Here is a 13,060-nt window from a genome sequence, read left to right on the forward strand (position 1 = left end):
CTGTATCTAAACAGAGTGAGTACAGGGTCTCGCTTAGAGAAGCAGTTCAAAGCAGCTTATAAAAAGCATGGCTGGGCAGATAGACAGCACTTTAAATATGGAATATGGTAGAGAAGGAAGCAAAATAAGGTAATGAAGTCTATTACAATATCAAATAGTGCTCATTTGGATAACCCCAACATGGTTACATACCACATATGAATAGAATGGCGCCTGTTTCATTTATACGTGGAAGCCGCTTCTATAAAACTGACAAAAATTTAAAATAGAATAAAAAAAAACTGGAATTATTTAAACAAGTTATTTTTTTCAATCCATTATTTTAACAAATCGATGATGGCTACAGTTGGATGAAGGTATCAAAGCACCAATCTTCATTTTATACATACATGGGAAATATACCCTTTAAATAATTTATCAATTTAGGGCCAAGACGATCCCCGACCGATTAACAAAAAGTCAGAAAAAGGAACATCCTCACACATCATTGTACTCATTTCTCAACAAATAAGTTAGGTAGTGTAAAAACAACTTTATTTTTTTTTTACGTCCTTCAGTAGTGAGAAGCTAGAAATGTTAAAGTCCTTTTTATATTAAAAGTGAGACATCACAATGGAGAATAAAAAAAGTAAAATCTTTCTGTAAACACCACATCCTACTGTCTTCTCGTCTTGTCGAGAGAAGGTCTTCTGAAGAAAAGTGAAGTGAAATATAAAAAAAATAAAAAAAAAAAAAATTTCACCACTCAACCAAAAAGGCAAAATGTAGTAATGTCACACATAAAATGATCATGTCGACATAAATAGGCAAGCCAATCGGAGAGGTCTATAGATTGCAGACCGTAAACGAGATGACAAGGCTGTTAGTGCATTTATAGGGTTATCGAGTTAATCCAGAGACACAATATTGGAATGTAACAGTTTGTAATTTCCTGGTTGGCACCATGAAACACACAGAAAAAAAAAACAAAAAAAATGATGCATAAGGTAAAAGAAAACTACAAAAAAAATGCATAAAGCAAAAGAAAAAAAAAAGTGAAAAAAAAAATTCTGGAGAACAGTATGACATACTATGAAGGTGAATTTACATCTCAAACCATGCTGGCAATACTTTTCTGCAACTAAAAAAAATAAAAAAAAAAAATAAAAAGCTTGATATCCTGCCCAGATATGTACGAGAACATTTACAAATTTGAAGTTTCTATTTTGTACAAATTAGAAATATTTTTTTGAAAAAAAAACAAAAAAAAAAAAAAAAACCAGTGCCACAGTTTAGTGGTTTTTAAGCAAACCTGTCTCAATTATAAAAACATTTAAGTCAACGAGATTTTTTTTTTTGCCGTCACGTGACATCGGTCTTTTTTAAAGTTATGGAGGAACCTTATCTAGAATGACCACGTAGTTTCATGTCAAGAGTATCTTTTGGAGATGTCGATAATTCATAAAGTTGGAGGTGGACCTTGTTGGGACAGCACCTGGAAATTCAGAAGATAGAAAAAGCATCAACTGATAGCCCTTTGTTTTTTCTTTTGGCACCAAACATTTGTATCCGTTTATGGCCATGGCTGGTGAAGATGAGGTCCAGAGAAAAAAAAAAAAAACACCGGAGTAGGTCTTCTTATTCCTGAAGTCTCGGCTGATGGAAACAGTAGTAGATCTCAATTATTGCCAAGATGGACAGAGATTAAAAAATAAATGCTAGTGAACCAGGCAGAAGCACCGGCTCTATGGTGAGAGTCATTGAGCACCCTGGTAGTTGGAAGAATTGGGGTCTAAATTCCCTTCATAAAATGGAAGTAATGAGATTCCAGACATGGGCAGAGTTGAAGTTACCAGTAGTTCCTGTTTGGTGCACACCCAAGGAAGGCATGTTGAGGTTTTTGTAAAAAGTCAACTTAAAAGCTTGTAGAAGCCACGAAAAAAGGCCAGCCAGAGATGTACAAAAGGTTGTGGCCGACTTTCCTTTTTGTATTCCCGTCCATCTGGGTGAAGGTTCTTAAGTTTCAAACTGAGGTCTCTGACTGAAGCCTCATTACAAATTTATGTGATTTGGGGTCTACAAATTCTTCCGAGAGCTTAAAGAAGGGTATCTTTTTTGTGGTGACCACCAAGCTGAAATCTTGACGCTTTAGAACAAACACAACACCATCTTTCAATCCATTGGTTACTGGTTCCTCACTAACCAAAGTCCATTGTTTAGCCAGCCAGCGGTCTTTGTGATATTGGATAGTTGGTCCTGGGCCCAAGTACCTCTCAAGAAAAGCCTGCAGGGGAAACAAAAACATTTTAAAAAAATTAAAATGAATGGGTAACACCCAAACCTTGTCACCTTCTACAACTAGTACGTCTCAACCAAGGGTACATAGCAAAGATTCTTTATCAGAGCCATTAAAAAGCAGATTACTATGGAGGAGTTACAGGGGATTGGTAGGGGAGTTTATTTTTTATTGTTATAATTTCTACTGCGCTGGACCAGAAAGGAAAAGTACCCCCGGCGGCGGCATAAAGGAGAGGCCCCCCCGGTGACGACGGCGGCAAAAAGGAGAGGCCCCCCACAGCGGTGGCAAAGAGGAGAGGGCCCCCAAGGCGGTGGCGGCAAAAAGGAGAGGGCCCCCAAGGCGGTGGCGTAAAAAAGGAGAGGGCCCCCAAGGCGGTGGCGTCAAAAAGGAGAGGGGCCCCAAGGCGGTGGCGTCAAAAAGGAGAGGGGCCCCCAAGGTGGTGGCGTCAAAAAGGAAAGGCCCCCCGACGGCGGCAAAAAGGAAAGGCCCCCCCCCGACGGCGGCGGCAAAAAGGAGAGGCCCCCCCGGCAGCGGCGGCAAAAAGGAGAGGCCCCCCGACGGCGGCAAAAAGTTAAGGCCCCCCCCGGTGGCGGCGGCAAAAAGGAGAGGCCCCCCCCCCGGTGGCGGCGGCAAAAAGGAGAGGCCCCCCCCCCCCGGTGGCGGCGGCAAAAAGGAGAGGCCCCCCCCCCCGGTGGCGGCAGCAAAAAGGAGAGGCCCCCCCGGTGGCAAAAAGGAGAGGCCTCCCGGTGGCAAAAAGGAGAGGATGCCCAGAGGCAAAAAGGATAGCTACGCAAATCGAACTCCCAAAAATCATGAGTTTTGACAAATTGGATACAGATTCAATTAACATAGAAGCACTAAAAATTCAAGCATTTTTTAAAAATATTTCCTTTTATTATTAGTAGCAGGAGATATGATGAAACCACAAGAGCCTACTTGGTCTAATAGATTCAAGATGACCAGACAGGTACCTCTGTGATCTGAGCCTAGAAGAAGCATTAAATATTTAGTTTAAAAAAAAAAAAAAATTCAGGAACGCAAACTCCACCATAACCCGTTGACTGAAACATAAGCTAAGTGTTTACAATCTGACGAACGGTTATTTTAAAAGGTCTCTGAGCTTTTCTAAGTCTTTTATTAAAGGCTTCGGGGTGTGATCCACGCATCTGCTCAGCGTACGACAAAGACTTCTGCAGAGAGCCCAAGATTAAATATGAATGAAAGACGTGAATATTTTATAAAATGTGAGCTCTAGGTACAGTTAAGCCTTCTTGTGTGAAACCAATAGCTTAGTTCTCCTACGGGAGACAGTCATATTTTTATTTTTATTTGTTTTTTACTAGAGAACACTAGGGGGCATGGTTGTACCTCAAAATAACATATCAGAATACATGTCTAATATTTACAGCTAAATGGGGACTAGATTTAAGCCCCAGTTTAACAAGTTGTCCTACAGAAGCTTAACACCTCAGCGGGAAATGCTTCACAGGTCATGTGAGAAGTAAATAGAGAGGTATCCGGTAGCACTCGCATCAAACCCGCAATAGAAATAACAGAGCGGAGGATAAAAACATTAACTGTCATTACAAATAGTTGAAAATGTACCAGCCTGAGGCCAGATCTTAGGATTTCACAAGTCTTCTGGCCAAGAATTCCATCATTCCAAAAAAACAAGGACAATAACAGTTTACAATCTAAAGGAACCTATTTTTATCGAGCAACTGTGAAGGACAACCAAAGTTCTTCCAAATTCAAGATGTCCAAGCTTAAGATGAGCTAGATCAGTAAGTTATGGGGAAAGAACTGATCAAGGTTCTTTGAGATTTTATGTAGAACCAATGGTTCCATGGTTAAGACCTCAACCTACCTTCCAATCTAAAGGCTGCTTTACACACAACTATATCGCTAGCGATCTCGTTAGCGATGTGACATGCCAGATTGCAGATACGATTTGCCGAGATCGCACATAGGTCGTTTTTGTAGCGCCGATCACAAAACGACCTATGTGCGATCTCGGCAAATCTTATGTGCGATCTGGCGTGTCACATCGCTAAAGAGATCGCTAGCGTGTGTAAAGCCGCCTTAAGTCCCACAATTAAATTCAAAATTATGTGAGCAATGGTAGACATTGTCATTGGAAGAAAGACTGTACCTACTAACCTTTGGAGTCATGTCGTGGGTGATGCAGAACTCAAGGTGTTGCAGAATGCTCTCCATGGTGTGGTACGGTTGTTGTTTGGTCGTTCGGAGATACTTCTGCATGGCTCTGGCCATTGATGCGAAGATAGCCTGAGCAGCCTCCCTGGGGTCCATGACTTCACGAGGGTTTTTTGGGTCCTCATCCTGTAGCCTCTTGATGTGAGTGAAGGCTTCTTCTACGGCGACTACCAACCTAAGATGACAGAGTCAAGGACATCAGAGGACCCACACATATATCATAGTACTTAAAGGATTATTCCCATCTCAAATCCCAATATTTAGTAGGTGTAATATTAGAAAATACTACCGTGCTTTCAATTAGAAATGTAGAATAGTTCTGCCGATTAGCTCTGTCTCTTACCTCATGTGCAGCACATTCTAGCTTAGGTATCCACGGTTCCAACAATGAGCAACTGTCACCATAAAAATGGTCATAACCATGGATACCCAAGCAGCAATGCCCTGCACATAAGGTAAGAGACATAGCTGATCAGGAGAACTAGACTACATTTCAAATTGGAGGTATTTGCTAATATTATTACAACTACTAAATATTGGGGTAGGTTTATGGAGATGCGAATACCCTTTTAAAGCACATATACATTAAGGTGTTGCCTCATCTTCTTAAATGGCCAACGTTGAAATGTGTCTTTAATAACAAGCAACTTTGCAATGTACCTCTTACTAAAAATCCTCTCAGCTCTTAAGAAAGAAGGGATTTTATAGCTAGACTACATAAGCAATGGACACTGTCAGTGGTGGACGGTCTCTTCTACAAGGAGCTTAGTGCTTCTAACGCTTTCCTACAGAGCTTTCAAGCATTGCTTTAAAACCTGCCTAATCATTGGATCTGGCCCGCTTCAGGGTCTTTTCTCTCTTTAGACGCTGCACCAGCACAGAGCTGTTTGGGCCAGTGGTTCAAAGCCTCAAATCGAGAGCACACCGCTCCCCGCAAGCAGGAAGCCAGGAAGCAGGGGAGCAGTGAACTCCTGAAGACAGAAGGTTAAACCCTTTTTAAGAAACCAACTGTAAAGCATGTTCTCATACCAGTGTATGGATGGGGCTGGATGACTTTGCTCATTTTAATCCCTAACACAGTACACCTTTCTCAGACAATGACCCCAACAATGATAGAAAATGGACAACCTCTTCAAATCAAAAATTTCCTAGCCGGGTGCCATACTAATTGTAGAATGACTTTGAGCCTTATTCACACAACAAGATTAGGACAGAGTGAACACCTTAATGAACCAATATGATTTCTAAAATTCTCCTAGGTTTCTCTACTTTCTTTAGGATCTGTTCAAGTTGGGCCCCTTTTAACAACCCTTGAGCTCCAATAAATCGAAGTTGGACTTGCTGCCATCTAGAACCACCTTCGTTGCCATCTCAGTAGACATCTGTCCTAATAAACTAGGACAATGAAGTGAACATTTTTTGGAGTAGAAAATTATCCTAAATTCCCGGGCTTTGCCTGCTGCCGTTGACGATTATTGTAAGAGAGAATGACATCCATCTATGCCGAGATTATCATTAAGAGGCAGATGATGACAGATGAAGCTACAGGTCAGTACAGGTCTTAAGAGTCGTCACCAATCTGGTGTGAGAAGTATACAGCTCAACGAGGGGAGAGCAGAGTATTACAGGCAGGATTAAAAGATAACACATAAATCTTCCCTGATCCAACAATGTGTGAACAAGATTAAAAACCTGTCACAGAAGCTCCTTTTCAGAGAAAAATGAGATTTCCATTTTTTCCATGAACCTTCCTTTTAAAGAGGTCCTGTCACTTTCCATAAATATCACACCTTATTATGTGATGTAAATGCCCTTGTTCTCCCAAATCTTGAGTTGTTTCTCTTAGTTACAGCGCCTTCCCGTTCCAGAGATCCCCCTTTAACTTATATTGGAACCTAGCCTTGTTACCAAGTGGGCGTGATTCACAAGAAGCCTTGAGTTGTGGACTATACCCACTTGACTTACAAGAAGTGAAGGACCATATCTCAGGAACTCAGAGGCTCAAAAGCGGAAGAAAAACACCGGATCCCTGAGAACAGCGGCATTTACACTAACGAACTGAAAAAGTCACATACCCTGTTTTTTTTTTAAAAAAAAAAAAAAAAGACCTCCCCCAAAAATAAGACCTAGCTGGAATTTTTAGCATTTTCGGTGTAAGGCTTAAATATAACTCCCAACCTCGAAACAAGCCATAATCATGGCTAAATAATAAAGTATCCATGCAGCCAAGTTCAAGAATACTGCAGGACATGTAATTATAGAAAGATGTGCCGCCCCCACGTCAGTAGCAGCCGGGCTGCTCTGATCCGGATCCGCAGTGGCTCGAGGAGTTTCCGGACCCGGGGGTCATGCGGACACTCGAATAAAAGAGGGCGTATATGTACTGGGATTGCTGTGGATACTTCGTGACGCCACCCACGGTGTGTGGTAATATGGAGTACAACCGCTGCTGTTGGGAGGCACCCGGGGGTGATGGAATGGCAGCTGGTTGTTTAACCCCTCCGTGGGTAGGGGTGGATGCCCCGGGGCTCAGTGTCCAGGACTCGGGGAGTGATGTAGGCCGGAGGTGGCACACCGGGCCAGACCGGGAAATGTTTGTGTACTCACTGAGGAATAATTGCACACAAGTCTGTTGGTAAACCAAGGTGTCAGTGGCCGGCTGCCGCGTTCGGGTGTACTTGGGTCCCACACCCGACTGGTGTACCCAAGTCCCTTCCTCCGCCACTCTGTAATTTTCCTCAATTCTGGACAACTCCGTATGGAACGGGGAAGTCCGCTCCCGGTATGTTCTGGTTGGGAGACGTGCCCGCTAAAACTGACCCTTGGGATCTCAGTGGGTGTTTGCGGATACCCTATCCCCTGCGGTGGGCTACCGTTTCACTCTATCTGGGCTAACACTTCTGGAGCAATGCCTGGAACCTTGCTCCTGGCCTGGTGAATTAGATAAGGGGCTTGCAACAGTCTTCTAACTAGGGGTCCAGGTACCCCGACTGTGCATGGTTTCCAGACCGGATCTTCGCTGTCGGTACCGTCGGGTTCCAACCCTGTCCCGGTCCACTTTGGATTTCCCGCGACCGGACTCCAGTCACCTTTGTACTTGGTCCACTGTTGGCACCTAGCCAGTAGACCAGGGCCACTAGGCTCAGCTTCACTCTTTGCTCCTCCAACTCTGAACTTCAAACTTGGACTAACTTGTTCCCACCCCCGGATCCCCAGGACCCCTAGGTGGGCTCTCCCAATCCACCTGGTCCTGCCCACTGGTGTGTCCTTCCTACCCTGAGGGGGGTGGCTAGGATTTTGTGGCCGATGGTACCTGATGTGGGATGGTGTTATGTCGGGTGAATGTCTTTCTGTGACCACCTGGCGGCACCAGGGCATCACATTGACACCCCCAAAAGAGAGAAGAAAGAAGACCCCGCAATCATACTCACCAGACCCTGAACGGGAGGACCTGCACTGGAGTGCAAACCAACACACACATCAGATTCCATGCACACATGCCAGATCTCACACACACACACACACACGCACACACACACACACACACACACACACACACACACACACACACACACACACACACACACACACACACACACACACACACAGATTGCTTCTGGCTGGCAGAGAAACCTGGCACGCAGTATGGTGGAGCACGAGACGAGAACCTGCGGTGAAACACACCAATGTGTTCCACAGCAGGTCCTCGCGTTCCACCACACTGCGTCCCACCACACTGTGTCCCATCTTCCCCTGCTAGCTGGAAGCAATCAGTATAGCCGGATGTGGCGAGTGTGTGGGCGCGATCTGATGTATACGAGTGTGTCAGCCAGAAGCAGGGGAGGACCGCTGTAGGGCATACCTGCTAGGAGAGCCCTCCAAAGATCGCAGGGGGACCTACGAGCCACGCAGGGGTCTGGGGTCTGGTAAGTATAATTCTATTGGGAAGGAAGGGGGGGGCTGATTTTTTAGGGCGGTAAACTTAGCTCAAACTGTGTTTCCCCAAAAGTAAGACCTACCCGAAATAAAGCCCTAGAGCTTTTCCGGGGCAAAAAAAAGTATAAGACAGTATCTTATCTTTGGAAAAACACGGTATATGTCAAGTCACTAATCTTATTTAAGAGTGTACCAAAAACCTACATTGACAAGTGAAGTCAGACAACTCCTCAGCTGATAGCAGCTGGTCCAGCTCATCTAATCCTCACTGCTTGACTAGATATGTAGTACCAACCAACATGCTTGCCATCCACTTGGTCATGTGGTCCATCATAGAAGAGGAACCGCAGTATTGTTATCTTCTCTCAGTCACCACTTTAGTTCATAAAAAAGCTCACGAGGAATTGGGGGGGGGGTGACGGTGAGGGGTAGCTTCCATGTGCCCAAATAAAAATAACCCTTAAGAAAAAGTATAGACAAATTATCACAGATCTGCTCTATAGGTTGTAATGATAGTGGATGCTGGGGTTGCAGTCCCATCCAGGCCCTGGGCTCCAGGCGAACTCAAAAGTTCTGTTTGGCCCATATTAGAAGACTAATACTAATAACATCCGGTGACAAATGTGTGCCCTGCTGGAGATTTTACAATGGTGTCCATCAGATTCAAGTTTTGCCATTACCCGACCTACAAACCAATATGTAACTTTAAGTTCTGGACAAGGTCCATCTGGACTCTAGGTTATGGAAATCTTCTTTAAGGCTAGGGCTTTATGGTGAAATCAGTCATGTAATGAGTCTACGGTCTTAGAAAGTATGGGCAGTACCTAATACCTGACCTGTCCGTGAACTGGTATTCAATAACGTGTTTATGGTTTACCAACATCAGAGCCATATTACCCTGATATCATCAGGACAAAAATCAACCCAAATGAACAGAAAAAAACCCCCAAAAGATTAAGGTGGAACTGTGTAGATACCTTGCTTTCCGTTTCCGCACTCTCCGCTCATGTTCAGCCTCTTCATAGTAATACTCATTGTGGCTGTTATCTCTCCTCCTGGCGGCAGCAGCTATCACCGCCCGGGACTGTCCTGTTGAGTTGTTAGTAGAATTTTCTATATACGAAATTGAAGAAAAAAAAAAGCGTGAGTTGGTGGCAAAAATGGAAGCACAATCATCCTGAACCCAAACTAAAGATTAGAAACATTATTGAATATTTTAGGTTTGAAAGCAAGAGATAGAGAAGATTGTAGGATGTCCATAAGGAAGGTTATTAGAGGGGATAAGTTCACCATTAACCATGTATTTGTCTACCTTACAAGATAAATTGCATAAGAAGGTGTCAAATGACCCGCTGCTGAATTAAGGAACAATCCAGAGGATTTTTTTCCGTGACTTTATTATATATTATTGACTACCTTATCAGAAATACCTTGAAAATGGTGGCATAGCTAGACAAGTCTTTGTGGTCTACCACCCTCTTCCAGCCGGTCAAGTTATTTTTTTTAGTATGTTACCAATGGTTTTTTTTAGTCCTCGTCAATGACCACACAAGTTTTGTATCTTCAGCTTGAGGAAATGTACTCAATCTTTATGAGGGATAACTTAAAACTATCTAGGTCTTATGGGATAAAAAATTGGACAGCTGAGCACATCAGACTACCTCAGAGACTATCCATCACTTCTAAGAAACACAACCTATGTTAACATGCCTCAAGTCTATGAAAGCTGAAGGGGATTTAATTTCATACATGAAATATGTGGCTTCTTGTAACTCATGTCTCAGTGTTCTCGTTACATCTTGGTTGGTAGGATGAATGCTTCAAGATGACTGCTCACAAATTATGGCAAATCCAGAACTGGGCTTAACTGATTTTCTCAAAAAGATTTACAAATTTTCCATGATTGAGATTTTTGAACAATCAAAACGGTTTGAACAACTACTACCTCTACCACCATTCATGGTCCAGAAAGGAGGAAAGCCAACTGGTAAAATTCATTTAAATTCCCATTTTATAGTAAGGTGTAGTCCAATGCTCCATGTAGAGCACATTCTGGTGAGGAGCAGTTGATAAAATTTTTTGAGTTGACCTATCAGATGTAAATTTGAGCTTAATTTTACTTGTCAAATTTCATGATTTATTTATTTTAGGTTATGACCAAGATATAAATCTTATTTTTACTCCAATGAAGACTCACATTACAGTAATTGAAGGGGTTAACGTAGACTTAATATAAAAAGGGAGCCTGAAGGGTCAACCTATATTTCAAGTCAGCATAGAAACTTAATGAGACCTCAGCGCATGTGACAGGCTAGCTTTGAAGTTTCAGAAATTCATAGTTTGATATTCAACTCTCAGTGCCCTAAAGGAGGTGGAATTCTCTAACCTCTATAAAAAATGGGAAGCCCCCTCCCAAAAGCTATTCAATGAAAGGAGACCTAGAAGACCAACTGATTTATTACTGCGCCTACAATTGTAGACAACTATGGAGGTCATGAAACGTAAAGTCGGTGGGGGCAGGTACTCTCGATCGAAGGAGTAGTTGAATGTCCTTTGCGGGACAGGATACTTTTAGTTATACCATACATTAAAACACAAATGTGAGGCAAGTTCTTGAGTGACAATTTCAAAAATTAAGTCAGCCTTCCCTTGGTTAAGGAAAATGCCCTCTATTTGAACAAGAACCGGATCAATGACAACTCTCACCGTTAAAGTAACTGGAAAAAATCCCATCTTTTAGTCCCCCATTTGGTCATCACTAAGAAATCCAAGAAACTTAGCCAAATCAGCACCAGAAATTAGCAAACCGAGCTTTTCTACAGCCTTATAGGTACAAAAGAAGTTGACCAAGAGGTCAACTGAAGTTGTCAATTGAGTTACACACTAACATTTTAGAACGGACTTGGTCTTTGTAGATATCAAAGCTTGAGATGGTCTCTTTAATCCAAACCAGTATAACCGTCAACTAAAACCATTAGGCAAACTAATTTTTGTAGCGGGAATGGCGTGCTCTTTAGAATAGTCTAAAGAAAGTCACAAGATACTATTTCCCCAACGTATACAATATTAGGCTGGTCATAAAGTAGGGATTCGGGTCAATCAAAAAAGCTAATTTTGACCATTCCCTACAGAATGAGACCAACACTAATCGACAGCAGATATCTGTTAAAAAGTTAGTCAACTCTGTTGGATATTTTCAGTCCACGTGAAGTTAAAAAGTTGGTTATTATGAATGACATTTACAGTTCACCAATGAAGACTACACCTGGTCATAGATTGATGGTTGTTTGTTAGAATTGTTAATAGAGATGACAACCTTCAAAAGGTCAACCATAAAAGAACAAGTCCGTTAGAAAATGGCCATCCAATATCATTAATGTATGGACAGCCTGAGGTGAAAAGGAAAATTAGGCAACTTGATGGAATTCAACAGTACAACAAATGGAGATCGTAAATACTATGATTGATACCTTGATATTAGAGATTACCAGATCACTACACGCAACCCCAGTCCATGATCCAGGTCAATGCTCTCTGGTTGTCGAGCTGCACAATTCCATGACCTTCCAGGATCCGGGGCTTGTATTACGATTTGCTGCGCCGGACAGATGTCAACTGTACGTTGCAGACCACTGAATCAAGTGCCTTATTGAGGAACCCATAAGATCAGGAAATTCAAACAGGTCCTGTCCACAGACAGAGAGCACTGACCTGAATTGTGGAGCAAAGTTGTCATAATGATCTCTACTCATGAAGGTTGGCATCTCAGCCTGGCTTTGTTTTAGAAAAGTCAAAGTACACAAGTAGCACCAATGCATCATCTACAACATTTAGAATATTTTTTAAGTCAAGAGTTTCCCAAATTAATACAGACTGCAGACAACAAAGTCAATGGCGACACAGCATCGTATAGCACGGGTTAGAGGACATCAGGTGAAGACATGAAGGATAAAACCACGGAGGAGTTCTAAAGGAGGAGGGGGGGGGGAAGCAACATCTCACCCTCAAGAGAGTAGACCTTGAAGCCAGACATTTTCTTGGACAGGATGGATTTTGGCAGGTTCAGGAGAGCGGGATTGTAGACAGGGAAGTCGTGATAATAATTTTCCAAAATCCATACAGCAACTCGTTGGATACTGTGAGAGGAAAACAAGACAAGGGTAGGACCAGGTGCCAAAAAATAAAACGTAAAAAAAATTGTGTAGGAAAGGAGGAAAAGAAGGGAGACACAAGGAAAATACAGAAGGGTCATGAGAACCAACAAGGAAAGCAAAACATATTACAGAAAGAGCGAGCGTGAACAAATATGGCTTCCACATAATTGGGAAACCAGTTTTCTTGTAACCAGGTAATGTTTATATTTAGAGCCCTTGCCATTACCTCCTCCAAAATCCGAGATCAGATACCCAAGACTGTATGATATCCATACTAACAAAACAAGAGCTATATACTATGCAGTTTTTATTGGCGGAATATATTTATAAAAATACCAATATGTAATGTTGTTGGGTACACCCAACCACACATGCTTTCTTAGATCAGGAGAATCAACTCTTGAATATTTTTCTTCTTTTTCTACCTTAAGTCTTAAGAAGGGGGTGGCATCCACATCCATTGGGGGGGGGTCAG

At 42.5% G+C, this 13,060-nt stretch overlaps 1 protein-coding gene across 1 annotated transcript in view; it reads right to left on the bottom strand.

Annotated features, from left to right (window-relative positions):
- Positions 1-517: 517 nt before the first annotated feature.
- Positions 518-13,060, bottom strand: part of VANGL2 (VANGL planar cell polarity protein 2) — a 107,194-nt gene continuing 94,651 nt past the window's right edge. The window contains exons 6-9 of the mRNA XM_075331214.1: positions 12,434-12,567; positions 9,409-9,544; positions 4,439-4,670; positions 518-2,263 (exon numbers count right to left, since the gene is read on the bottom strand). Coding sequence (XP_075187329.1) covers positions 2,003-2,263; positions 4,439-4,670; positions 9,409-9,544; positions 12,434-12,567 — 763 coding nt within the window. The 3' untranslated portion in view covers positions 518-2,002. The remainder of the gene's footprint in view (positions 2,264-4,438; positions 4,671-9,408; positions 9,545-12,433; positions 12,568-13,060) is intronic.

Source organism: Anomaloglossus baeobatrachus, chromosome 12 (assembly GCF_048569485.1).
Source record: "Anomaloglossus baeobatrachus isolate aAnoBae1 chromosome 12, aAnoBae1.hap1, whole genome shotgun sequence".
NCBI classification, from domain to species: domain Eukaryota; kingdom Metazoa; phylum Chordata; class Amphibia; order Anura; family Aromobatidae; genus Anomaloglossus; species Anomaloglossus baeobatrachus.